Raw genomic sequence first — 22,972 nt, forward strand, 5'->3', positions numbered from 1 at the left:
GGCTTCCTGCTCGGGTCCCCCGAGGCAGCAGCTGCGGCTCCAGCAGTTGGGCCCCGACAGCCACACGGAGACCTGCATGGAGCCCCTGGAGCCCAGCTGTGGCCGGCCCAGCCCGGGCTGCTGTGGGCATCGTGGGGGCGGGGGGAGCCAGGGTGGAAGACCTCTCGTCCCCACCCCACCCCCACCCCCAGATAAATACGTTTTAAAGCATTTCGAAGCTGCCCAAATGACAGAATGCGTGTGAGGTGTGTGACGGCAGTGGGAGGCTCACCCCACGGACGTGGCACCCACAGAGCAGTGTGCCCGGGGGGGGGGCCAGGCCCCGGACAGCAGCCTGAGGTCCCCACTGGCTGGAGCGGTGGGGCAGGGCGGCCACGCTGTGCCGTGTGACCAGGAGGGGTGCACAGAGCGGGCCAGCGCCATGAGCCCTGCAGGCGTGGCGGAGGCGTGCGGTCCTGGCACTGCTGTGGCCACAGGAGGCCCGGCCCCGCTCAGCACGGAGCCGGGGGTGGGGGCAGGCTTTGTCACTGTGGGGCGTGACAAGGTCAGAAAAACCGGTCCTGGGCAGGTATTTGCTTGTGGGGGCTCAGGCCCCAGGGGTGGCCCAAAGGGAGGCTGGGGGAGGCGAACGGGTTGGGGAGGGGATGCCACTGGGTGCCGTGTGCCCCAGCAGGTGCCCAGTGCAGTGACCACACTCTGCCATCTGCCAGGGGACGGCTGGGGCGGCGGTCACGCCAAGGGGCCTCCCAGCCACACACAGCCACACACAGCCACCTGCCTGTCCTCAACCCTGGGAAGTCCTGCGGGGTCCGGGAGAACCTGCCCCCACTCCCCTGCCCCGTTGTCCCCTGCTTTGCCACCTGTCACCTGCCAGGGGGCGCTGTTTGCACTTCACAAGGCCAAGGTGGGAGGGGAGAGCCAGGCCAGAGCCGCCCGGCTGGACTGGTCCAGACCTCTGCTGCCTCGCAGTCGCACGCGGAATGCCGGGCTGCAGCCTTGCCCTCGCGTGCCGTCCCCCCGTGCCACCGTGGGCCTTGCCCGGGCCGGCGGCAGCCCCCCAGCCACTGCCGCGCCCCGGTCACAGGAAGTGGAGGCTGAGGGGCGTGCGGAAAGTTCCAGATGCCACAGGCAGCTTTTATTGGGTTGGCGACCGACTCCCACAGCCCACGGGCCGGCCTGCCCCTGCCCCGGCCCCCAGCCTCGCCCAGGGCTGCTGGACACCGGGGAGCGGGTGTCGGCCGTGCCCACAGCAGCCTGTGTGAGCTCCGGGCAGAGCAGCGCCCCCAGTCCAGGGCCTGGCACTGGGCAAGGCCCCCGCTGTGCATGTTTTGGGCCCAAATCACCTGCCCAGGCCCCCTGTGGGCAGCAAGGCCCTGGCCCTTTTCGGGGGGCTCTGGGAATGCAGTCCACAGCCCGAGTCCTTCCCCGATAGGGCCGTGCCTCCCCCAAGTGTCTCTGGAGACAGACTCCCCACACGGGGCCGGGGCCGGCAGCCCCATCCCTCGGTCTCCCCCGGTCCCTCCTGCTGCAGGCTGAGGGCAGGGGCACCTGCTGGGGGGACCCAGGAGCCCCCGTGGCCCAAGGCCAAGCACCGGCCGTGCGCGCAAGGCACTGGACTTCCCGCCCGAGTCCACCCGGCTCCGTCCTGCCGCTTGTGTCTGCCCGTGTCTGCCTCTGTCCGGGCAGTGCCTTGCTGAGGGCTTGTGGGCCCTCTGTCGGCAGGAGGGTCCCAGGCAGGCCAGGCTGGGCCCGCGCCCCACTGCTGGGGAGGGGCTTGCCTGGGCCCATCGGCCCCTCCCCTCCCCCAGCCTCTTGGGGTACCCCCGTGAGCACGGCTGAGGGCACACTGCCCCAGCTTAGGGGCCCCAACACATTGTCCCCAGCAGGGGCACGTGGGTGACGGGGTGAGGCTGGGGCTGCCACGAGGGGCCTGCCTAGGATGGAGGCCGGCGACCACTGGCCGGGGGGCCCAGACCCTGAGGGCTGACTTGTGCTTAGGGGGAGGCCCCTGCAGGCCTGCCAGCCCCTCCTCGCACCCAGGAAGGGTCCGGACCTCCCCTCGGGCTCAGGACGGGGGGCTTGGCCCAGGAGCTGTGCCGACACAACGGCCGGGGGGGAGCTGGTCTCTCCCCAGGGCACAGCCTGGGCTCGGCCACACGGGGCAGGGGGCCTCGGCCAGGCCCGTCACGAGTTGCGGTACATCCGTGCCGGCGTGGCACGGGTTGGCAGAAAGAGCTTAGGAGAGCGCCCCCGCCGCTCCTCCGGGCCGTGGCCGCCGCCGTGCGCACCTGCCCCGCCACAGCCCGCGGGGTCCGGCCGCTCAGAGCTGCGTCTCGTCGCGGGTCTCGGGGTTGCAGGACAGCTTGTGGCTTGGGGAGCTGCTGGCCATGTGGGCCAGGGGGTCCGAGCGGATGAGATACCTGCAGGGAGGTGCGCGGGGGATGCCGGGGGCTCACCGGGCCGGGGGTGCCGCGCGGGGCGGGGGCGGGGCGGGGGCGGGGGCGCCGCGCGGGGCGGGGGCGGGGCAGGGGCGGGGGCGGGGGTGCTGCGCGGGGCGGGGGCGGGGCGGGGGATGCCGGGGGCTCACCGGGCCGGGGGTGCCGCGCGGGGCGAGGGCGGGGGCGCCGCGCGGGGCGGGGGCGGGGGCGGGCACTCACACAATGTCGTTGGGCTTCAGCCGGGTGTCGGGCGGGGGGTTGATGAGGACGTAGGACAGCGTGTTCTGGTGGTCATTCATCTCGTCTGCAAAGGACACAGCCGGTCCCCAGCCGCCCCGCCCCCCGCTGCTCAGGGACCCCCCCGGGCCGCCCCGGGCCGCCCCGGCCTTGCCTGTCCCGGCTGTTCCGCGCGGCCGGGGCCCTCCTCCCTTCCTCACGGGCAGGGCAGCTCCGAGGGGCAGCCGCGCGGCTCCCGCCCCCGCCCGGAGCTTGCTCAGCCCCAGCAGCCAGTCGGGGCGTCTCATCCCGGGGGGGGGGCAGGCAGAGGCACCAACCGCAACTTCCTACACCCTCAGCGCCCGCACACCCCACCTGCACACACCTGCCCACACCTGCACACACAGGTGTCTACACCTGCCCACACCTGCGCACACGGGCGTCCACACCTGCACACGGGCGTCACACCTGCCCGCGTCCACACACCCATGGATGCTGCGTCCTCACTCCATGCACACCTACACGGCCAAAGGCACCTGGACGCAGCCACGCAGCCCCCGCCCCGTCAGCCCAGACCACGGGCAGCGGGGTGGCCTGGGGCGGCCCCAGGGGCGAGACTGCCTGGAAAGCGCTGGTCATTCGCACACACGGGCTCGGGCCGTGTCACCGGGCCCCCCCAGCCCTCTGCCCCGGGACTGCACGCCACGGCCACAGAGGGACGGAGCGCTCTGGAACCCGGGGAGGCTGCCCGGCCCGGCCAGGGCGCACTGGGCACAGCACCCTGCCGGGAGGTGGGCCAAGGCTGGGGCTGGGGCCCGTGGGGGCTTTGGCCAGGAGACCAGCTCTGCCTTCGGGCGGTCGGCAGGGCGGCGCGGTGCCCTCTGGGGCAGGCTGGCCCTGTCCTGCTTCGCAGTTTCTCCGGCAGTGGAAGCGGCTGTGGGCAGGGGGCGTCCCAGCCTCACGCGCCCACGCCTCCCTCGCTGGCCTGGGCCCCTGGGTGGACGGACCAGGCCGTGCCGAGACAAGCAGAGTTCTCGCTGGGCCGGCCTGCGGCGGTGAGGTGGAGGGCGGGGCTGGTGCGGTCAGTCCCACGCCGGCCCTGGCTGCCCAACCCACACGCTTGGCAGAGGCAGGCAGCAGGTGCGACAGGGTTGGGGTGGGGGCACCGAGCTGGCTCAGGGCGCTCACCGGCCCCCTCCCCAGGCCCTCCCCCGGCTCCTCTCCCGCACCAGCAATCGGGCTGACTCCAGCGCCTCCCTCCCAGGGCTCTGCGGGGAAGGTGCCGCCCCAGCACCGAGTGCGAGGGGCCCGCGGCCCTGGCCCCAGTCCAGCAGGTACACAGGCGGTGCCCGGCGACTGCTGCGGCCTGCTCGCGTGCTCACCCGCCTGGGAGCAGCCACAGAAGCAGGTGCCGCCGCCCCAGCGCCCGGCACAGCCCCGCCCTCCTTTCACGAAGCCGCAGAGTTGGGGGACGGTGCTAAGCTGGCCCTGTGGATGTCCCAGGCCTAGGTCTGCCCCAGCAGCGGCCCCCACCCGGCTAACGCCCACCTGGACCCGAGAGGCCCCTATGTTAGTGCCTGGGTGCTCTGTGAGGAGCTGCAGCAGGGGGCAGGCTCTGGGACCCCCTGGGGCTGCCGGGAGCCCTGGAGACAGGGAGGGTCCCGGCTCCGCCCCGAGCTCCGACTGGGCCCCGGCGTGGGTCTGGGAGTGGCGGGGTCTCCTCTCGGCCTCGGCTGAAGCCCCCCTCCCTGAAGGGCGGCTCCGGGAGGCTGATTCCAGCAAACCTCAAAACTCCGGGCAGGCGCCGGTCAAGGCCTCGCCCTAGGTGCACGGGGCAGGGCCCAGGGCCTGGCACCCTTGCTGGGGACGGCTGCCCACGGGCAGGCAATGTGGGTGGCCGGGCATCTCCTCTCGGACAGCAAAGCAGGGTGAGGGGCCTGGGGGAGCCCCGAGGGCTGGGCCGACGCGGCAGGCACAAAGCCCCAGCCTTCTGCATGCCGGCAGCGACCTCAGGTGGAGGGGGTGCAGGGCCCAGCCTGGGACCGCCTGTGAGCGCCGGGGGCCCTGCCGGCGCTGCAGCCTGGGGGCCTCTCTCTTCTGTCCTGTGCACCTGCTGGCTGGGCCGGGGTCCAGGTGGGCGTGCCCCGGGGCAGAGGTCGGAGCCCGCCCGAGCAGTTACCTTGCAAATATCCCAGGTTTACCCGGTTCATGACATCGCTGGCTGTTAAGTTTGCCATGTCCTCTAAGCACACACAGGAGAGGCACGGACAGAGAGAGAGAGAGACGGGTCAGCAGGCAGGGCGGGGCCCAGCTCAGCGCGGAAGCCAGCCAGCCTCGGCTGTGCAAGCTGTGGTGGGCGGGCAGGGGTCGCGCAGGCCGTGCGCCAGCTCTGGGGGCCGGGAGCACCGCGCGCTCTGCCTTGGTGGTCGGCGTCTCCCCCGACAGGGGTGGGGGCGGCCGGCACGCGGGGAGCAAGCAGCTGAATCTTGGCTGGGAAAGGCCCCCACGGGCCCCTCGCTTCCCAAACCCCGGCCTGTCCGTCTCCTTCGGACCCGCCCCCTCGGGCAGCTGCCAGTGCCCCGGCCCCCGCGTGAGCCCCGAGTGCCTGACCCCAGGGCCCTGGACCCTGGCGGCCGGGCTGTGGCCCAGGCTGGGGGTGGCGTCTCAGCGAGGGGGGAGACAGGTGTGACACGCGGCACACTCGGCGTCACCGTCGCACGCCGGGGTGGCCGGGCCGGGGAAGGCCAGCGCGGGTGTCCTGGCCAGCCGCTGCCCGCTGCTGCTGCAGAGATCCCCACACCTGCTGCTGGGGGGCTGGGGGCTGGGGCTCCCGCCACGCCCTGAGCGCTGCTCCCCCCCACAGGCCTGGCGCGAGCTGGCCCTGTCCAGCCCTGTTCCCACGTCGGGGGTGCTGGGGCCAGTTCTCAGGTGGGCGGGGCCACGCAGGGATCCTGTGTGCGCGGCAGGGACCCCTGGGCGCCCCTGCGCTGTCCACTGCCCCCACCCACCCGCCGGGTGCCCTTATAACAGCCCGTGGTGGGCACCCTGACTGCAGCCCGCCGGGCACCCTGGCCGCAGCCCGCAGTGGGCGCCCTTACCACAGCCCGCAGTGGGCACCCTGACCACAGCCTGCCAGGCACCCTGACCGCAGCCCGCCGGGGCCCTTACTGTAGCCCATGGTGGGCACCCTTACCATCGCCCACGGTGGGCACCCTGACCGCAGCCCGAGGTGGGCGCCCTGACCGCAGCCCGCAGTGGGCACCCTTACCGTAGCCCGTGGTGGGCACCCTTACCGTAGCCCATGGTGGGCACCCTGACCGCAGCCCGCAGTGGGCACCCTTACCGTAGCCCGTGGTGGGCACCCTGACCGCAGCCCGCAGTGGGCACCCTTACCGTAGCCCGTGGTGGGCAGCCCCAGGTGCTTCATGCGGTTCTTGACCAGCTCCGAGAGCTCCTGGCGCTCCGAGCGCCGGCACAGGCTGAGCTGCTGCTGGCTGATGCCCTCGGCGGCCGCCGGCGCCTTGGCCGCCTGCCGGGAGCCCTTGCGGCTCAGCTTCCGGGCCCAGGACAGGCTCTTGCGTCGCAGCAGCGGGTGCTCCGCCGGGTCCCCGCCGCCCGCGTGGCGGCCGTGGGTGCTGCCACCGCCGCCGGGGCCCGCCCGTGCCCCCCAGGGCCCCTGGGCTTCCCGTACGTCCTCACCGTCCTCCACGTTCACCGAGATCTGGGACTGGGCCGGGCAGGAAGGGGATGAGGGCCACGGGGAGGGGTGCGCGCCCGAGCCCCCGGCCTCCCAGCCCCTGCCCGGCCACAGTGCGGGGGGGTCCCGGCCCCGCCCCCAGTTCACAGGCCGCTGAGGGCAGCTCCCTAGTCCCCCCCTTCTCTCCCTCCTGACCTTGCCCCGTGAGGGTCACCCCCCATTCCTCAGTTTCCCCAAGTGCAAATGGCGCAGCGGGGGCCGGTGAGAGCGGGGTGGCCGGGGGCCGGGCGTGGTGGCAGGTGAGGGTGACCCAGGGTGGCAGGGTCCTCTCCAGGAGGCTAAGGTGCTGAGGTGCCCACAGCCACTCCAGCGGGGCCGAGGAGGTGCTGGGGGTGCTCACCTGGGCTCTGAGGTCCTGGGGCTGCCAAGGAAATGGGGGGTCCAGGGCCTGTGGGTGCACCCCGGCCCCGCCCCCGCGCTGCCCCGCCCGCGTCTGCAAGGAAGGCTCACCCGCGCCTTCCTGCAGCTCCTGGACGCGTCCCCGAGCCCCCGCCGCCCCCGCCGCCCCCGCCTCCGGGGCCTCAGCTGCCCCTGACCAGAGCTGACCGCACAGAGCCGCCCGCCGGGCCCCCGCGCACACGGCGCGCCGGGCGCACCTCGGAGGAGAAGACATGGCTCTCGGTCCTGTAGATGCCGATGGGGACCTCGGCGCTGGAGGAGCAGAGCTTCTGGAAGAGGCGGCCGTAGGTGCGGATCCAGAGGTCGGCCTCGCTGATCTTCATCTGCAACGCGCGGCCTGAGCGGCGGGGGGGCCCACAGGGAGCCCGGCCCTGCACTTACGGCGTGTGGGGGGGGCGCCCACAGGGAGCCCGGCCCTGCACTTACGGTGTGTGTGTGTGTGTGTGCACCCACGGGGAGCCCGGCCCTGCACTTACGGCGTGTGTGTGTGGGGCGCCCACGGGGAGCCCGGCCCTGCACTTACGGCGTGTGTGTGTGTGGGGGGGCCCACGGGGAGCCCGGCCCTGCACTTACAGCGTGTGTGTGGGGGGGGCGCCCACGGGGAGCCCGGCCCTGCACTTACAGCGTGTGTGTGTGTGTGCACCCACGGGGAGCCCGGCCCTGCACTTACGGCGTGTGTGTGTGGGGGGCGCCCACGGGGAGCCCGGCCCTGCACTTACAGCGTGTGGGGGGGGGGCCCACGGGGAGCCCGGGCCCTGCACTTACAGTGTGTGTGTGTGTGTGTGGGGGCCCACGGGGAGCCCGGCCCTGCACTTACGGCGTGTGTGTGGGGGGGGCGCCCACGGGGAGCCCGGGCCCTGCACTTACGGCGTGTGGGGGGGGGCCCACGGGGAGCCCGGCCCTGCACTTACGGCGTGTGTGTGTGGGGGGGGGCCCACGGGGAGCCCGGCCCTGCACTTACGGCGTGTGTGTGTGGGGGGGGGCGCCCACGGGGAGCCCGGGCCCTGCACTTACAGCGTGTGTGGGGGGGGGGCGCCCACGGGGAGCCCGGCCCTGCACTTACGGCGTGGGGGGGGGGCCCACGGGGAGCCCGGCCCTGCACTTACGGCGTGTGGGGGGGGGGCCCACGGGGAGCCCGGGCCCTGCACTTACAGCGTGTGTGGGGGGGGGGCGCCCACGGGGAGCCCGGCCCTGCACTTACGGCGTGGGGGGGGGGGCCCACGGGGAGCCCGGGCCCTGCACTTACAGCGTGTGTGGGGGGGGGGCGCCCACGGGGAGCCCGGCCCTGCACTTACGGCGTGGGGGGGGGGGCCCACGGGGAGCCCGGCCCTGCACTTACGGCGTGTGTGTGTGCGTGGGGGGCGCCCGTGGGGGGAGCCCGGCCCTGCACTTACGGCGCACAGGTAGCCGGAGCCTGGTGTGGTGTCGAGGCCCAGCAGCAGCCTGGTGATGGTGATCATGTAGTCTTTGACGAAGGACTGGGGGAGGAGCCGAGGGAGCCAGGTGGGCCTGTGCCGGCGGCAGGGCTGACCTGGGCTCCGGCTGGGGAGGCCCCGCTGCCCCCAGGGACGGGACGGAGGGGGTGCCGGCGCCCGGGGCTGACCTGGGCTCCGGCTGGGGAGGCCCCGCTGCCCCCAGGGACGGGACGGTGGGGGTGCCAGGGCGGCGGGGGCTCTGCCTGGGGCCCCGCGCCCCGCTGACCTGGTAGAGCAGGGTGTCCAACATGCTGATGCTGAACACGCGGCCGGCGGCAAAGGGCAGGCGGAACATGAAGGCCAGGTTGGAGCCGTTCTCTCGCTCCCGCTGCAGGAGAGGGCGGGGCCTCAGGTGGGCGGGGCCACGCAGGGGGCGGCCGCGGTGTGCGTGTGCGTGTGCGTGGACTGGGACTTCAAAAGGTTGGTGAAAAAATCAAGTTAAAAGATAAGCCTAGAGGCCGGCGCCATGGCGGTAAAGCCGCCGCCTGCAGCACCGGCATCCCACACGGGCGCCAGTTCCAGTCCCGGCTGCTCCACTTCCCATCCAGCTCCCTGCTGTGGCCTGGGAGAGCAGAGGAAGACGGCCCAAGTCCTTGGGTCCCTGCACCCGCGTGGGAGACCCGGAGGAAGCTCCTGGCTCCCAACTTCGGATCAGCGCGGCTCCGGCCACTGCGGCCATTTGGGGAGTGAACCAGCGGGTGGAAGGCCTCCCCCCCCCCCCCCGCCTCTGCATAACTCTCTCTCAAATAAATAATAATAAAAAGCTTATTCTGGTGTAAAAATAATTGCGGCCCATGCAGCTTTGTTCCTCGTGGCGTTTCCACGAATTTCCAGGAGCCCCGCGTGTGTGCGTGAGCGCGGTGAGGACGAGCGTGGGCACCGCCAGCAGCCAGCCGGGGGCCCCAAGCCCTGGGCTGCGCCTCCCCGGCACACGAGGGGCCAGGGCCCGCTTGCCCTGTGGGCCCCCTTGCCCTGTGGGCCCGCTTGCCCTGCGGGCCCCCTTGCCCTGCGGGCCGCCTTGCCCTGCGGGCCCCCTTGCCCTGCGGGCCCCCTTGCCCTGCGGGCCGCCTTGCCCCGCGGGCCGCCTTGCCCCGCGGGCCCCCTTGCCCCGCGGGCCGCCTTGCCCCGCGGGCCCCCTTGCCCCGCGGGCCGCCTTGCCCCGCGGGCCCCCTTGCCCCGCGGGCCCCCTTGCCCCGCGGGCCGCCTTGCCCTGCGGGCCCCCTTGCCCCGCGGGCCCCCTTGCCCCGCGGGCCGCCTTGCCCTGCGGGCCCCCTTGCCCTGCGGGCCCCCTTGCCCTGTGGGCCCCCTTGCCCCGTGGGCCACCTTGCCCTGTGGGCCCGCTTGCCCTGCGGGCCCCCTTGCCCTGCGGGCCGCCCTGGTCTCACACACACTGCTGAGTGCGGGCTTGTGCAGGACGCTGGAGCTCGGCGGGCACACAGGGAGCCGTGGGCAGAGCCAGCCGCCCGGCGCCCCGTCTGCTGGGGCGACTGCAGACTGTCTCCTCTCCCGCGGTGCTGGCGGGGGACCTCCTGGGGGCTTCACAGGAGAGAAGACCCTCGCCCCGCCTGTTCCGGTTCCCGAGGCGCCCGCGGCCCCTCTGTCTGCACAGTGGCCTCGCGCTGGGTCCCTGAGCTCACTCCCCTGGGGAGGGGTCCGGGGCGTGGCTGCCATGGGGCCCGCCCAGGTGACCACGAGCTCCGGGAGCCCCCGGGGGACCCTGGGTGAGAGCGGGAGGCCCGTCCCTCCTGGCAGTGACCTGAGGTCGGGAGTGGCCGGGGCGGGGGCGGGGGCGGGAGCCGGGGTTGCTAACAATGTGCTCCTCCACGCTCAGCCGAGACAGGACACCAGGCGCCCCCTGCAGGCCCGAGACGCAGCCGGCACCGGCTCCGCGTCCCCGCCTCCCCAGAGCCCTTGGGGCCTGCAGCCCTTGTGGATTCTGGGCTCCCGGGGACAGCGAGAACACAGGGGAGACCCGGCCAGGAGCGGGTTGAACTGGTGGTGACCGGAGCCTGGCGTGGGAGGCCAGGGCGGGCAGGAAGTGCAGCCCCCGCCCAGCTCCGGGGCCCCTGTCCGCCCCGCCCCGCCCGCCGAGGGTCCGGTGTCAGTCACTGCGTCAGGCCCGCGTCTGTGGCAGTGGCCTCAGCGCAGTGACCCCTCCTCGTCCCTCGGGCTGCTTCCCCTCTTCTGCAGCCCGTCGGGAGGCGGCTACTGCAGCGCTCATCTCTTTGAAGAGGGGCCTCTGGCCGGTGCTGGGGTGCAGCCGGCTGACCTGCCACTCGAGACAGCCTGGGGTGGAGCCCCCGCTCAGCTCACCCCGGGAGGCAGCCGTGACGGCCCAAGCTGGGGCCCGCACCCACGTGGGGACCAGGGTGGAGCTCCTGGGCCCGGCTCCGGCCTGGCCCAGTCCTGGCTGTGGAACCACGAGCGAGCCAGCGTTTGGATCTCTCTCTCTCTCTCTCTCTCTCGCTCTCTCTCTTTCAAATAAATAAATCTTTCTTCTTGAAAGGTTTGAAGCTACCCCCGAACACTGTGGGAAGCTGCTCCCTGTGCTGGTCTGTCTGCTGGCCGTGTCCACTGCGGAGCCCACACCGACCCTCCCGAGGCGCGAGAAGACGAGGACCAGGGGGTGGGCACGACGCGGGCCTGCCCGTCTCCGGAGAGCAGGCGGCACCTGGCTCCTTGGCCCCGAGTCCTGTGCCTGCCCGGCCCTGCCCAAGGCATCCCCCACGTGGCCCAGCACCACGCGGGCACAGTGTGGGGGGGTCCTCCCGGGCCTGGTGCCGCTGGAGGCTGCCCCGACCCCGGTGTGGGGAGTGGGGGTGCATCCGCATGGGCTCCCCGGCCTCCCCTGCTCTGGGGCCCCTTGTTGGAGGGGAGGTGGCGCCCGGGCAGCCGCCCCGCCCAGCGCCCCGCCAAGCCTCGTACCCTGAGCTGCTGGGGGCTGGGCCCTGTGGCTGTGCCGGGAGACTTGGCCCAGGCACCGGGTGCACAGAGTCCAGGAGGCTCCAGCCGGGCTGGGAGCGGCAGACAACGGGCTGTGCCTGCACCTCCAGGCCGTGGCTGCCGGGCCAGAGCCCCTGGGCCGGCCTGCGTTCCGTGTGCCGGGCTTCCTCCCACCGGAGGTGTGGCCCACGGTCCCTGGGGGTTTCCAGGCTCCAGCCAAGTGGAGACCATCAGCACCGTCCACCCAGGCCAGGCAAAGCCATCCCCTCCACTGGGCACGGCGGTCAGCGCCGGCCTGGGCTGGTGACCGCTGTCTCGGGTGCTGCGCCGGGCCAGGCACCCAGCCCTGCCCGCCGGGCTTCACCGCGCAGCTCCGGGCTGGGACGGGAGGCAGAGCAGCAGCTGCCCCTGACCCAAGCGGCCCCCGTCCCCGCTGCGTCCCCACCCCAGCGACTCATATGACCCCGTGCTCTCGTGCCGCCGTAGGTCCCCCATCCCCGAGGGTCCCTGCACCTCCGAGTCCCCCTGTCCCCTGGGTCCCCCCGCCCCCATGGGTCCCAGTACTCCCAAGAGTCCCCCTGTCCCCGTGGGTCCCCCCGTCCCCCTGGGTTCCTGCACCTCCAAATCCCCCGTCCCCCTGGGTTCCTGCACCTCCGAGTCCCCCTGCCCCCTGGCTCCCCTGCTCCCGTGGGTCGCCCGCCCCCATGGGTCCCTGCACCCAGAGTCCCCCTGTCCCCGAGGTCCCCCCATCCCCCTGGGTCCCTGCACCCCGAGTCCCCCCGTCCCCGAGGTCCCCTATCCCTGTAGGTCCTCCTGCACTGGGCTCCAGCCCGGACGCCAGCTGACGCCGTCCTGGAGCCCCAGGAGCTGGCCGCTGCGCGCAGCGGTGCTGTGTGGCCCGAGGCAAGTGCCCCCCCCGCAGTGTGGGCACAGAGCCGGGGGGGGGGCTGCTGGGTGATGCGCAGCCCCAGGTGCCACCGCCCTGACGCCCACAATCCTCGTCCCCGGACACAGCCAGGGCGGCCCCTGCTGCAGGGGCGGGTCTCCCCAGTCAGCCCCCACGTCCCGGGCCCCCACGCCCGGCTGAGCCCTCGGCCCGCAGCTGCCCGGCCGGGGCGGGCGGGGGCTGCTCACCTTCTCCAGCTTGGACAGAGCCAGGGAGTAGCTGTCCTTGGCGCGGAACTGCATGAAGCGCATGTTGGAGGGGTGCGTGAGCTCCGTGGTGATGCGGAGGCTGGGGAAGAGCCTGGGGGAGGCGGCGGGCTCAGGGGCTCCGTGGGGGGCTGGGGGGCTCGGGGGGCTCAGGGGGGACCCAGGGGGCCCCATGTGGAGGCTGGGGGCTCAGGGGCTCCGTGGGGCTGGGGGCTCGGGGGGCTCAGGGGGCCCCATGTGGGGGCTGGGGGGCTCAGGGACTCCGTGGGGCTGGGGGCTCGGGGGGCTCAGGGGCTCCGTGGGGGCGGGGGGGCTCAGGAGGCTCCCATGTGGGGGCTCGGGGGGCTCAGGGGCTCCGTGGGGGGCTGGGGGGGCTCGGGGGGCTCAGGGGGCCCCATGTGGGGGCTGGGGGGCTCGGGGCTCCGTGGGGGGCTGGGGGGCTCGGGGCTCCGTGGGGGCTCAGGCGTCCCCACGGCTGCTGTGGAGCAGAGCCCTGGCGCCCCGGCCGGCTGCGCACCGGAACATGGTCTGCACGTTGACGATGGTCTTGGCGTCGGCCATGTAGTCCTCCTCGGCGCTCATGGTGCTCTCCTTGTCCACCACCACCAGGTTGTCGGCGTAGATGATGCCGCACTGCAGCAGGCTGTCCAGGCTGGCGGCCACACAGCGGCGTGGCCCGGGCTGCCCGCGTCTGTCCACCCGCCACAGCCCCGCCCGCCGCCCCGCCCACCGCCCATGGCCCCGCCCGCAGCCCCGCCCTCGGCCCAGCCCACAGCCGCCCACCGCCCGCCCACGGCCCCGCCCGCCCGCCCGCCACCGCCCGCGGCCCCCTCCCGCCTGCCCATGGCCCCGCCCACAGCCCCGCCCTCCGCCCCGCCCACCCTCCGCCCCGCCCACCGCCCCTCCCGCCCGCCCGGCGCCGTACTTGTCCACGGAGCCCTCCATGTAGTAGACCATGGGGAAGCAGCAGATGGCCTCCAGGAAGTGGCGGTCAGGCCTGGGGGGCAGAGGCGCGCGTGACCGGCCGGCCGCGGGTGCGCGGGCTGCGAGGCGGCCGGCCGCGGGGTGCGCGGGCTGCGGGGCGGCCGGCCGCGGGTGCGCGGGCTGCGAGGCGGCCGCGGGGCGCGCACCTGTTGTCCAGCAGCAGCACGATCGGGCTGAGCTCCCGGCGCGGCCGGTAGTAGGCGCGCAGCGGCACGATGAAGTTGTAGAGCCCGTTGCCCGCCGTCTCCGCCGACACGATGATGAGCTTGTTCTTGAAGCCGTAGGCCTTGGCGTCCTCAAAGCTGTTGTGCTTGCAGCCCTGGGGGGAGGCCCTGGGCTCCCTGGGGGGCTCCGGCAGGCAGCCCCCCCGCTCTGACAGCCCCCCCGGCTCTGACGGACAGCCCCCCCCGCTGACAGCCCCCCCGGCTCTGACAGACAGCCCCCCCCCCGCTGACAGCCCCCCCGGCTCTGACAGACAGCCCCCCCGGCTCTGACAGCCCCCCCGGCTCTGACGGACAGCCCCCCCCGCTCTGACAGCCCCCCCCGCTCTGACAGACAGCCCCCCCGGCTCTGACAGCCCCCCCAGCATCCAGCCCGCGAGCCCCGTGGGGTCGGCACGTGCCCAGGCACCGGCAGGCAGCCGGCAGCAGCACGGGATGAGCCCGCGGGCCCGGCGGCAGCACCTGCGGGGTTCAGCGTGTGCGTGTGTGTCCGTGTCTGGCTCCGGGTGTGTGTGCTGTGTGGGACCCCCGGGGGAAAGGGCAGTTCTGGGCGCTGTGAGCACACAGGGGGGGGGGCCGCGGCCGCTTGCGGGAGACGCCGTCAGGAGAGAATGTCTGTGAGCTTGCGCGTGTGGTATGTGTAGGTGTGCACGCGTGGGCACCTGTGAATGTGTGCAGCTGTGCCTACATGCGTGAATAACACGTCTCGTATGGACGCGTGTGTGCACACACACCCGCACGCATGCACACACACGTGTACGTGTCTAGTTCTGCCGCTGAGTGCCCCGACCGCGAGCAGGCCAGGTGCCCGGGCTCCTTCCTAAGCCGCATTTCCCAGAGCCGCGCGGGCGCTGGGCTCCGGGCCTCGCAGGCCTGGCTCGGGGAGGTCCGGGGCGCAGAGGGAGGGGCTCCCGGGGCGGGGGCAGCCTGGCCTTACCTTGTCCAGCCGCAGGCAGCAGAAGGGGGCTTTGACGGGCAGGAGGTGGCAGAGCGTGGGGGAGCTGCCGATGTAGGGCGAGTTGGGGGGGTAGCCCTTCACGTACCTGCTGGGGACAGCAGCCCTCAGCGCCCCCCTGTGCCCACGGGCGGAACCAGCCACAGCGCCGGGAGCCCGCCCCGGGCAGCACACAGGGTGCTGAGGCCAGCGCTGGGGTGGACGGGGCGCCCACCGCCTCCACGGTGCCAGGGCTGCCCGAGCGGGAGGTGGGCGCAGAGGGGCCCCGGCTGCTGTCCCCCCACCCGGGCATGGACAGGGCGGAGCTACCGCAGGGTCCGCGGGAACGTGAGCCACGCCCAGAACTGCCCTTTCCCTGGGGGTCGGGTGGGACCCACACAGCACACACACCCGGAACCAGACACGCGGACACACACGCACATGGACAAACATGCATGCACACACGTGTACAATGACATGGACTGGAACACACACAAACATGGACACGTGCATGCACATGGACACACACGTGCACACCGACATGTGCACATCAACATGGACACACACATGTACAGACATGGACACACACGGACACGCAGACATGGACACACACGCACACGTGCACACAGACATGGACACGCACACGTGTACAGACATGGGCACACATGCACACGTGTACAGACATGGGCACACACGTGTACAGACATGGACACACACGCACACGTGTAGACATGGACACACACGCACACGCAGACATGGACACACACACGTGTACAGACATGGACACACATGCACACATGTAGACATGGGCACACACACGGGAGCTCACACAGGCCCTGAACAGGGGCCCTGACACGTGGTCCCCCGACGCCCCCAGCGTCCCAGGCAGGCCCTCGCTTCCTGGGGCCAGGCTGATGTCCTCAGTGGTCCCCGCCCTCGGCAGTGCCCAGCACACACAAGCAGCCTGGGCAGGGCTGGCCCTTCAGCTCCGCCCCGGTGGCCTCTGGGGCACAGGCTCAGCCCCAGGTGGCCAACTGCCCCTTGGTGTCAGGACCCTGGCCAGGCCCCCAGGCAGAGCCGGCAGGAGCAGGGCCGGGGCCCGAGAGCTGCTGGGGGCGGGGGGTCTGCAGTGACACCCTGGGGGGCTGCAGCCTCCACTCCAGGACAGGGCCTTGCCAGGGGTCACCCTGTCTGGAAGTCACCCGCCCCCCCCCCCCCGGGCAGGCCACGCCCCCGGGTCTCACGGTACCCAGGGGTGCTGACCGGTGGGAGGTGGGGACGAGGAGGCCGTGGCCCCTGCCTGCTCTGTCTCCTTACGGCGTGGCCAAGCCACTGTGGGCACAGAGCCCTTTCAGGGGACCCGGCTGGGCCTCACGCAGCTGCCAGCTGTCCCCGCGCTGCCGCCTCGCCCACGGTCGCCCTGACCGGGGCTGTGGCCCAGTGCTGGCTTCCATTTCACCAAGCCAGTGCGCACCGCCCCGGCCCCGCCCTTCCGGGGCGAGCCCCACCCCCGAGCGCTGCCTGCAGGCGGCACTCACTCCACCACGGAGAGGCCCTCGTCGTCCGAGGGCGCCACCTCGTCCTCCGACTGGTCACTCAGCAGGTCGCAGGGCAGCAGGGCCGAGCTGTCCGCCAGCTCCAGCACGGGCGCGATGCTGGGCCGCCGGCCGCCCGAGCCGTTCTCCGTGGGCAGCGCCAGCTTGGCACCCCCGCCGGCCCCGCCGCCCTGCGCGGGCCGGCACTCGGCGTTCTGCAGGTCCATGGCCACCGTCCCTGGGAGAAGCGCCCAGCTTGCCCGTGAGTCTGCAGTCTGCCCCCAGGACAGAGCCCACGCCTGGCCCAGGGCAGCCCAGCGAGTCCAGCCCCAGTGGACACTGGGACCTTGGCCTCGTCAGCCCTCTGGGGTCGCCTGGCCGGGAAGGGGCCTCCCAGGGGCAGATCTGAACGCAGCCCAGGGGGACAGCGCCGGGTCCTCACCCATGGAGGCCAGGATGCTGTGCACGGGCAGGCGGGAGGGGCCCCCGTAGAGGCCCCGCCCCGCCCCGCCCCCGCGCTTGTGCCGCTCCTCCTCCGTGAAGATGAAGGCCGAGTTCTCCTCCTTGGTGATGTTGATGTAGAAGCAGGTGTCCGACGCGGCCAGCGTGTGCCGGGGCCCCGGGTTCAGCAGCACGCTCCTGTGCTGCTCCCGCTTCAGCCCGATGAGGCACACGCCGTACCTGGGGGCACACGCGCGGCAGCTCGCGGGCGCCCACCCTGCTGGGACCCAGCGCCCTCGGCAAGCCCTCACCCGCTGGGGACCCAGAGCCCCGGCCCCGGGCTCGCGGGGCTCAGAGGGAGGCCCTGCCCCCGGGCCTGCTGGCCCTGACCGATCCAGTGGGGGGCCCGCCGCGCCCGGCGCCCCCGGAGCAGGGCCCGCCGTACTTCTTGTGGGCGTGGAAGGCCGCGTAGGTGAAGCTCTTGCCCTCGTACTCGCGGAAGAACTTGCTGTCGCCCATGCGGATGTGGTAGACCTCGTTGCCCGAGCAGCGCCCGTACATGCGCTGCCACTGCTCCGGGGAGTCCTGCCCTTCCCTGCCGCGGGCGCCGAGGGCACGTCACCCCACTGCTCCGGGGAGTCCTGCCCTTCCCTGCCGCGGGCGCCGGGGGCACGTCACCCCGGGCGGACGGGCGGACCCTCCCGCCCCTCCCCGCGCGCGCGCCTCCACTCACTGGCCGCGAGACGTGTGCACCAGCAGGGTGATGAGGGTGGAGGTGGCCGGGCAGATGCAGTTGAGGGCCAGCATGGCGAACTTGCACTCCTCCTCACACACCACGTGGTCTGCGCACAGCCGGGCAGGTCACACTGCCCCCGCCCGCACCTCTGCCCACCCCGTGGTCTGCGGCACAGCCGGGCAGGCCACACTGCCCCCGCCCGCACCTCTGCCCACCACGTGGTCTGCGGCACAGCCGGGCAGGCCACACTGCCCCCGCCCGCACCTCTGCCCACCACGTGGTCTGCGGCACAGCCGGGCAGGCCACACTGCCCCCGCCCGCACCTCTGCCCACCACGTGGTCTGCGGCACAGCCGGGCAGGCCACACTGCCCCCGCCCGCACCTCTGCCCACCACGTGGTCTGCGGCACAGCCGGGCAGGTCACACTGCCCCCGCCCGCACCTCTGCCCACCACGTGGTCTGCGGCACAGCCGGGCAGGTCACACTGCCCCCGCCCCGCACCTCTGCCCCCCCCGTGTCCCTCCCACACCACGTGGTCTGCGGCACAGCCGGGCAGGCCACACTGCCCCCGCCCGCACCTCTGCCCGTGTCTGCCTGGGCACTCCCAGCGCCGCCTGCTCGGGAGGCTCCTCCCCAGGGTCTCAGCGCGGCCCCTCCGCGCACCCTCCGTGGGCGCCCACCTGAGGCCCCACAGAGAGCCCCAGGGCTGGGTGGGCCCTGCTCCCCGCCCCCAGTACTGAAGTGGGACCTGCCGCCAGGTGCTCATCACAGAGCCCCATCCCCCACCTTCCTGCCCCCCTTGACCCGGGGGCGCCTCCCCCACCCCAGCCTGCACACCACCTACTCACCTGTCACCCACGTGTGCACCTGCTCTCCCAGCATGCACTGCGCTCACCTGTCACCCACGTGTGCACCTGCTCTCCCAGCATGCACTGCACTCCTGTCACGTGTGCACCTGCTCTCCCAGCATGCACTGCGCTCACCTGTCACCCACGTGTGCACCTGCTCTCCCAGCATGCACTGCGCTCACCTGTCACCCACGTGTGCACCTGCTCTCCCAGCATGCACTGCACTCCTGTCACGTGTGCACCTGCTCTCCCAGCATGCACTGTGCTCACCTGTCACCCACGTGTGCACCTGCTCTCCCAGCATGCACTGTGTTCCTGTCACCCACGTGTGCACCTGCTCTCCCAGCATGCACTGTGCTCCTGTCACTCTCATGTGCACCTGCTCTCCCAGCATGCACTGTGCTCCTGTCACTCTCATGTGCACCTGCTCTCCCAGCATGCACTGCACTCCTGTCACCCACGTGTGCACCTGCTCTCCCAGCATGCACTGTGCTCACCTGTCACCCACGTGTGCACCTGCTCTCCCAGCATGCACTGCACTCCTGTCACGTGTGCACCTGCTCTCCCAGCATGCACTGTGCTCACCTGTCACCCACGTGTGCACCTGCTCTCCCAGCATGCACTGCACTCCTGTCACGTGTGCACCTGCTCTCCCAGCATGCACTGCGCTCACCTGTCACTCACATGTGCACCTGCTCTCCCAGAATGCACTGTGCTCCTGTCACGTGTGCACCTGCTCTCCCAGCATGCACTGTGCTTACCTGTCACCCACGTGTGCACCTGCTCTCCCAGCATGCACTGCACTCACCTGTCACTCACATGTGCACCTGCTCTCCCAGCATGCACTGCGCTCCTGTCACGTGTGCACCTGCTCTCCCAGCATGCACTGTGCTCCTGTCACTCACATGTGCACCTGCTCTCCCAGCATGCACTGTGCTCACCTGTCACCCACGTGTGCACCTGCTCTCCCAGCATGCACTGTGCTGTCACCCACGTGTGCACCTGCTCTCCCAGCATGCACTGCGCTCCTGTCACCGAGCACACGCACCTGCGAACTTGACGTGGAACTTGTTTTCCGGCTTGAGGATCTGGACGTACAGCGGGCAGTTGGGGGCGAAATCCTTTACAGCCCAGGCCCGGAGGATGGTCTGGTGGTCCTGGGGGGAGGGGGAGGGTCAGGGCTGCCAGGGCCACCTGTGCGTGGGCGGGGCAGCCCCACTCACCGCTGCTGTGCGGTCCACTTCGTTCCGGCTGCTGAGGATAAAGCAGGCCTCCCCGTTGTCCATCCTGCAAGGTACAGAGGCTGAGGCCCAGGGAGGCCGCAGGGGCCTGGGCAGGGAGGGGTGAGCGGAGGACCCCCAGGAGGTGGGGAGGAGCTGGTGCCTGGAGGGCTGCGGCCCCTCCCCCTGGCAGTGCCCCTGCCCCCAGCCTGCACATCTGTCTCCAGCACCTCTCTGACATCCCCTGGCCCTGGGGAGGCTACGGGCTCAGACACCGCCAGGCACCCGGGCCAGGCTGCCCCCAGCGTCCATGGGCCCTCAGGACAGAGAGACGGACCCTGTGGGGCAGGGGTCCCTGGAGACCCCAGCTGATGAGACCTGGCCTAGATTCCGGAGCTTCCTCCCAGTGCCCCCAGGCTCCCCGCCCCGCCCCCACTCTTCCTCTGCCTCTCCAGCTCCCGCGGCCGCCGGGAATCCCAGGGGCAGGAGCCGGGTGCAGGGCCTGAGCCGTGCTCGCCAGGCAGGGCCGCCCCCGTGGACGGCTGTAGAGACCCCACCTCACCCCGCGCTGCTGTGCACAGCGGACCAGGCCACTGGGGCCGGTGGGGGGGCACGGGAGGGAGGGGAGCCTGTGGGGACAGGGACCCTCCTGCCTCCAGCCCTGCCGGCCTGTGGTCTGGGAGCTGGGGCGACCACTCCGGCTGCCCTTCCTGGTCTCCTAGGGGCCGGGCTGCAGAAGTGACCAGGACAGAGCTGGGAGCCCCTCCAAGAAACCGCCCCCAGGGTGGCAGAGCCCCAGGATGCCAGCGAACCACAAGGGCCTGCCCAGACCCCCACGCTGGGCTCATCCCGGCCTGCCCAGGCCAACCAACACCCCCCGCCCCAAGGCAAGGAGCTTGGAGCAGCCAGGCCTGTGGCATCGGCGGGCTGCACCTGTCAGGTGCCAGTGCAAGGCTCAGGAAGTGGGGAGCCAGGCACCCTTGGGCTGGGTCTCCTGCCTGCCCTGGGCCGGTACACCCCGCGCTGCAGCCCGAGCCCTCTGCGCTCCAATCCCCCCTGCCGTGTCCTGCCCCCTCCCCACCCCTCATGCCTGCCGAGCCCCTCCCCCGTGTCCTGCCCTTCCCCCGCTGTGGCCCCTCCCTGCTGTGGCCCCTCCCCTGCGGTGGCTCCTCCTTGCCTTGGCCCCTCCTTCTACTGTGGCCCCTCCTCTGCTGGGGCCACTCCCCCTACCATGGCCCCTCCCCTTGCTGTGGCCCCTCCCTTGCTGTGGCTCCTCCTTCCACTGTGGCCCCTCCTCCACTGGGGCCACTCCCCCTGCTGTGATTCCTCCTTGCCTTGGCCCCTCCCTGCACTGTGGCCCCTCCCCCACCGTGGCCCCTCCCCCACCGTGGCCGCACCCCCTGCCATGGCCCTTCCCCCGCTGTGGCCCTCCCCTGCTGTGGCTCTTCCCTGCCTTGGCCCCTCCCTCCACTGTGGCCCCTCCCCCACCGTGGCCCTTCCCCCACCGTGGCCGCACCCCCGCTGGGGCTCACTTGGCTCGCATGAGATCCTGGTCCTTGAGGGCAGAGCCCTGCAGGTAGATGACCCGCTGGGACCACAGTGGGATCTGCAGGACCCGGCGCACCTGGATGTCCATCTCGGTGGGGCACAGGATGACCACGTAATAGTCCTGCGGCCAGGCTGGGGTCAGCCCTGCCGGCGGCCCCGCCGCCCATCCCTCCGTGAGCCCACGCCCCGGCCCCGCCCGGGCACCTGCAGCCGGGGGTGCGCGTAGAACTCGTTCAGGAAGTCCATGAGCAGGTCGATCTTGAGGGAGCTCACGCACAGCACCACGTGCCTCTCGGTCTGCGCCCGGTGGCGGCTGTAGTTGCCGCCCGACTTCTGCCGCTCCATCCAGAGGTAGACCAGCTCCTCGAACTGCAGGGGCAGCGGGGTGAGGCCAGGGCTCCGGGCTCTGCGCTCAGGCTCAGCACCGCGGGGAGGTGGAGATCCCGCGGTGTCGCCCCCAGGGGGCGGGGCCGGGCAAGGCTCTGAGGGAGCCTCTGGAACCGTGGGGACCGCCCCACTGTTTAAGACCCCAGGCTGGGGCTACACAGAGACACGGGAGGGGCCTGCTGGGGTCCCAGGGGCTCGGGGCCAGCTCTGGGCTCTGTGCTGGGGTCTTGGGGGCTCTGTGCTGGGGTCCCGGGGGCTCGGGGCCAGCTCTGGGCCCCGTGCAGGGGTCTTGGGGGCTCCGGGCCAGCTCTGGGCCCCGTGCAGGGGTCTTGGGGGCTCCGGGCCAGCTCTGGGCTCTGTGCTGGGGTCCTGGGGGCTCTGGGCCAGCTCTGGGCTCTGTGCTGGGGTCCTGGGGGCTCTGGGCCAGCTCTGGCCCCCGTGCTGGGGTCCTGGGGGCTATGTGCCTTGAAGAGAAGGCCCCGGCTCAGGGTGACTGTGTTGGTGGCCGCCTCCCTGTGGTTGGTGCCTGTGGCCCCCCCGCAGCCAGAGCCATTCCTGCTGCCCTCGCCACCCCCTTCACCCCCACCCTCACTGGTCTGCCCGTCCCAGCCCCTGCCCTCTCCCCTACAGCACCAATCAGAGCCCCCCCCAAGTACCCCACCCACGGCCCACCCACGGCCCACACCACGGCTCAGTTCCTGGGCCACAGCGCCCCCCACCCCACCCCACTGTGCCTTCCTCCATTTCCACAGGGCTGGGTTTGGCCGGCTCCTAGACACCCGGGTGCAGAGAGCCCTCCCTGGGCTGAGCAGCCCCCAGCCCCCCAGCCCATGTCCTTCTTGTCTCCCTGCCCCCCTCCTGGCCTCCTCTGCTCTGCAGGAAGCTGGGACCAGGGAACCCAGCGCTCGGAACCCTGCCCGGGCTCTGAGGGCCCAGCAGCTGTTTCCTGACTGGAAAACAGGACTGGGGACCTCAGGGACAGGAGACCCCCCCCACGAGCCCATGTTCACCAACACCACAGGCAGGGAGCCCAGCCCGAGTCCCGGGGGCCCTGACCACAGAGGCAGGGGAGCCCCACGGCACAGGGCTGAGAAACAGGAATGCAAGGATGGCTCAACACTAGAAAGATCTAGAAATGCAGTGGAACACTAGAAGGAACTAAAACAAGCCCACACCCTGGACCTTAGCCAATTAGGATGAGAAAAAGTCTCCAGTGGGCAGCCATCCATCTGCCGTGGACGGCAGGGCCCGGTCAGCAGCTGTCTGCTCTCCACTGTCCTCCTGGGACAGACTGAGGGTAGAGGCTGGGAGGCAGAGCCGTGGGGGAGCTGCTGTTGTGAGACAGACTGAGGGTGGAGGCTGGGAGCTGGGGCTGTGGGGGGCGGGGCTGCTGTCGTGAGACAGACTGAGGGTGGAGGCTGGGAGCTGGGGCTGTGGGGGGCGGGGCTGCTGTCGTGAGAGGCTCTGATGGTTTGAGTTCGAGGCCTGCCCGGCTTTGCTGTCCACGTGGTCCTGCCTCTGCACCTGTGCCACTCGGGCGCCGCTGAGCCTGTGTCCCCGGGAGCTGAAGGGAGCCTTTCCTACGCGGAGAGGCCCCCAGGCTGGCTCCCGAGCACCCAGACTCCGGGCAGGGGTCAGGAGCCCCCACCCCTGCTTCCTGCAGAGCCAGGGCGGGCCCCGGCGCCCGTCCCCGGTCACATCCACAGGGCCCCGGAAGCCTGGCCGGCACGGGACGGCC

At 72.1% G+C, this 22,972-nt stretch overlaps 1 protein-coding gene across 10 annotated transcripts in view; it reads right to left on the reverse strand.

Annotated features, from left to right (window-relative positions):
* Positions 1–1,108: 1,108 nt before the first annotated feature.
* Positions 1,109–22,972, reverse strand: part of KCNT1 (potassium sodium-activated channel subfamily T member 1) — a 48,605-nt gene continuing 26,741 nt past the window's right edge. For 4 of the 10 annotated variants that reach the window (XM_070059282.2, XM_070059293.2, XM_070059291.2 and 1 more), the window contains 21 exons: positions 21,052–21,216; positions 20,832–20,968; positions 19,303–19,366; positions 19,128–19,236; positions 17,229–17,337; positions 16,941–17,090; positions 16,497–16,735; positions 16,058–16,292; positions 14,523–14,628; positions 13,511–13,683; positions 13,306–13,377; positions 12,898–13,032; positions 12,363–12,474; positions 8,512–8,613; positions 8,205–8,288; positions 7,008–7,133; positions 6,752–6,772; positions 6,048–6,381; positions 4,834–4,896; positions 2,658–2,742; positions 1,109–2,420 (listed from right to left, as the gene is read on the reverse strand). In XM_070059282.2, the coding sequence (XP_069915383.2) occupies positions 2,321–2,420; positions 2,658–2,742; positions 4,834–4,896; positions 6,048–6,381; positions 6,752–6,772; positions 7,008–7,133; positions 8,205–8,288; positions 8,512–8,613; positions 12,363–12,474; positions 12,898–13,032; positions 13,306–13,377; positions 13,511–13,683; positions 14,523–14,628; positions 16,058–16,292; positions 16,497–16,735; positions 16,941–17,090; positions 17,229–17,337; positions 19,128–19,236; positions 19,303–19,366; positions 20,832–20,968; positions 21,052–21,216 (2,721 nt within the window). In that variant the 3' untranslated portion in view covers positions 1,109–2,320. Of the gene's footprint in view, positions 2,421–2,657; positions 2,743–4,833; positions 4,897–6,047; positions 6,382–6,751; positions 6,773–7,007; positions 7,134–8,204; positions 8,289–8,511; positions 8,614–12,362; positions 12,475–12,897; positions 13,033–13,305; positions 13,378–13,510; positions 13,684–14,522; positions 14,632–16,057; positions 16,293–16,496; positions 16,736–16,940; positions 17,147–17,228; positions 17,338–19,127; positions 19,237–19,302; positions 19,367–20,831; positions 20,969–21,051; positions 21,217–22,972 lie in introns of those variants that run through there. The other 6 variants (XM_070059271.2, XM_089322534.1, XM_070059249.2 and 3 more) reach the window with 4 other exon arrangements.

Source organism: Oryctolagus cuniculus, chromosome 1 (genome assembly GCF_051225735.1).
Source record: "Oryctolagus cuniculus isolate XC-2025 breed Fujian yellow rabbit chromosome 1, ASM5122573v1, whole genome shotgun sequence".
Taxonomy (NCBI): Eukaryota; Metazoa; Chordata; class Mammalia; order Lagomorpha; family Leporidae; genus Oryctolagus; species Oryctolagus cuniculus.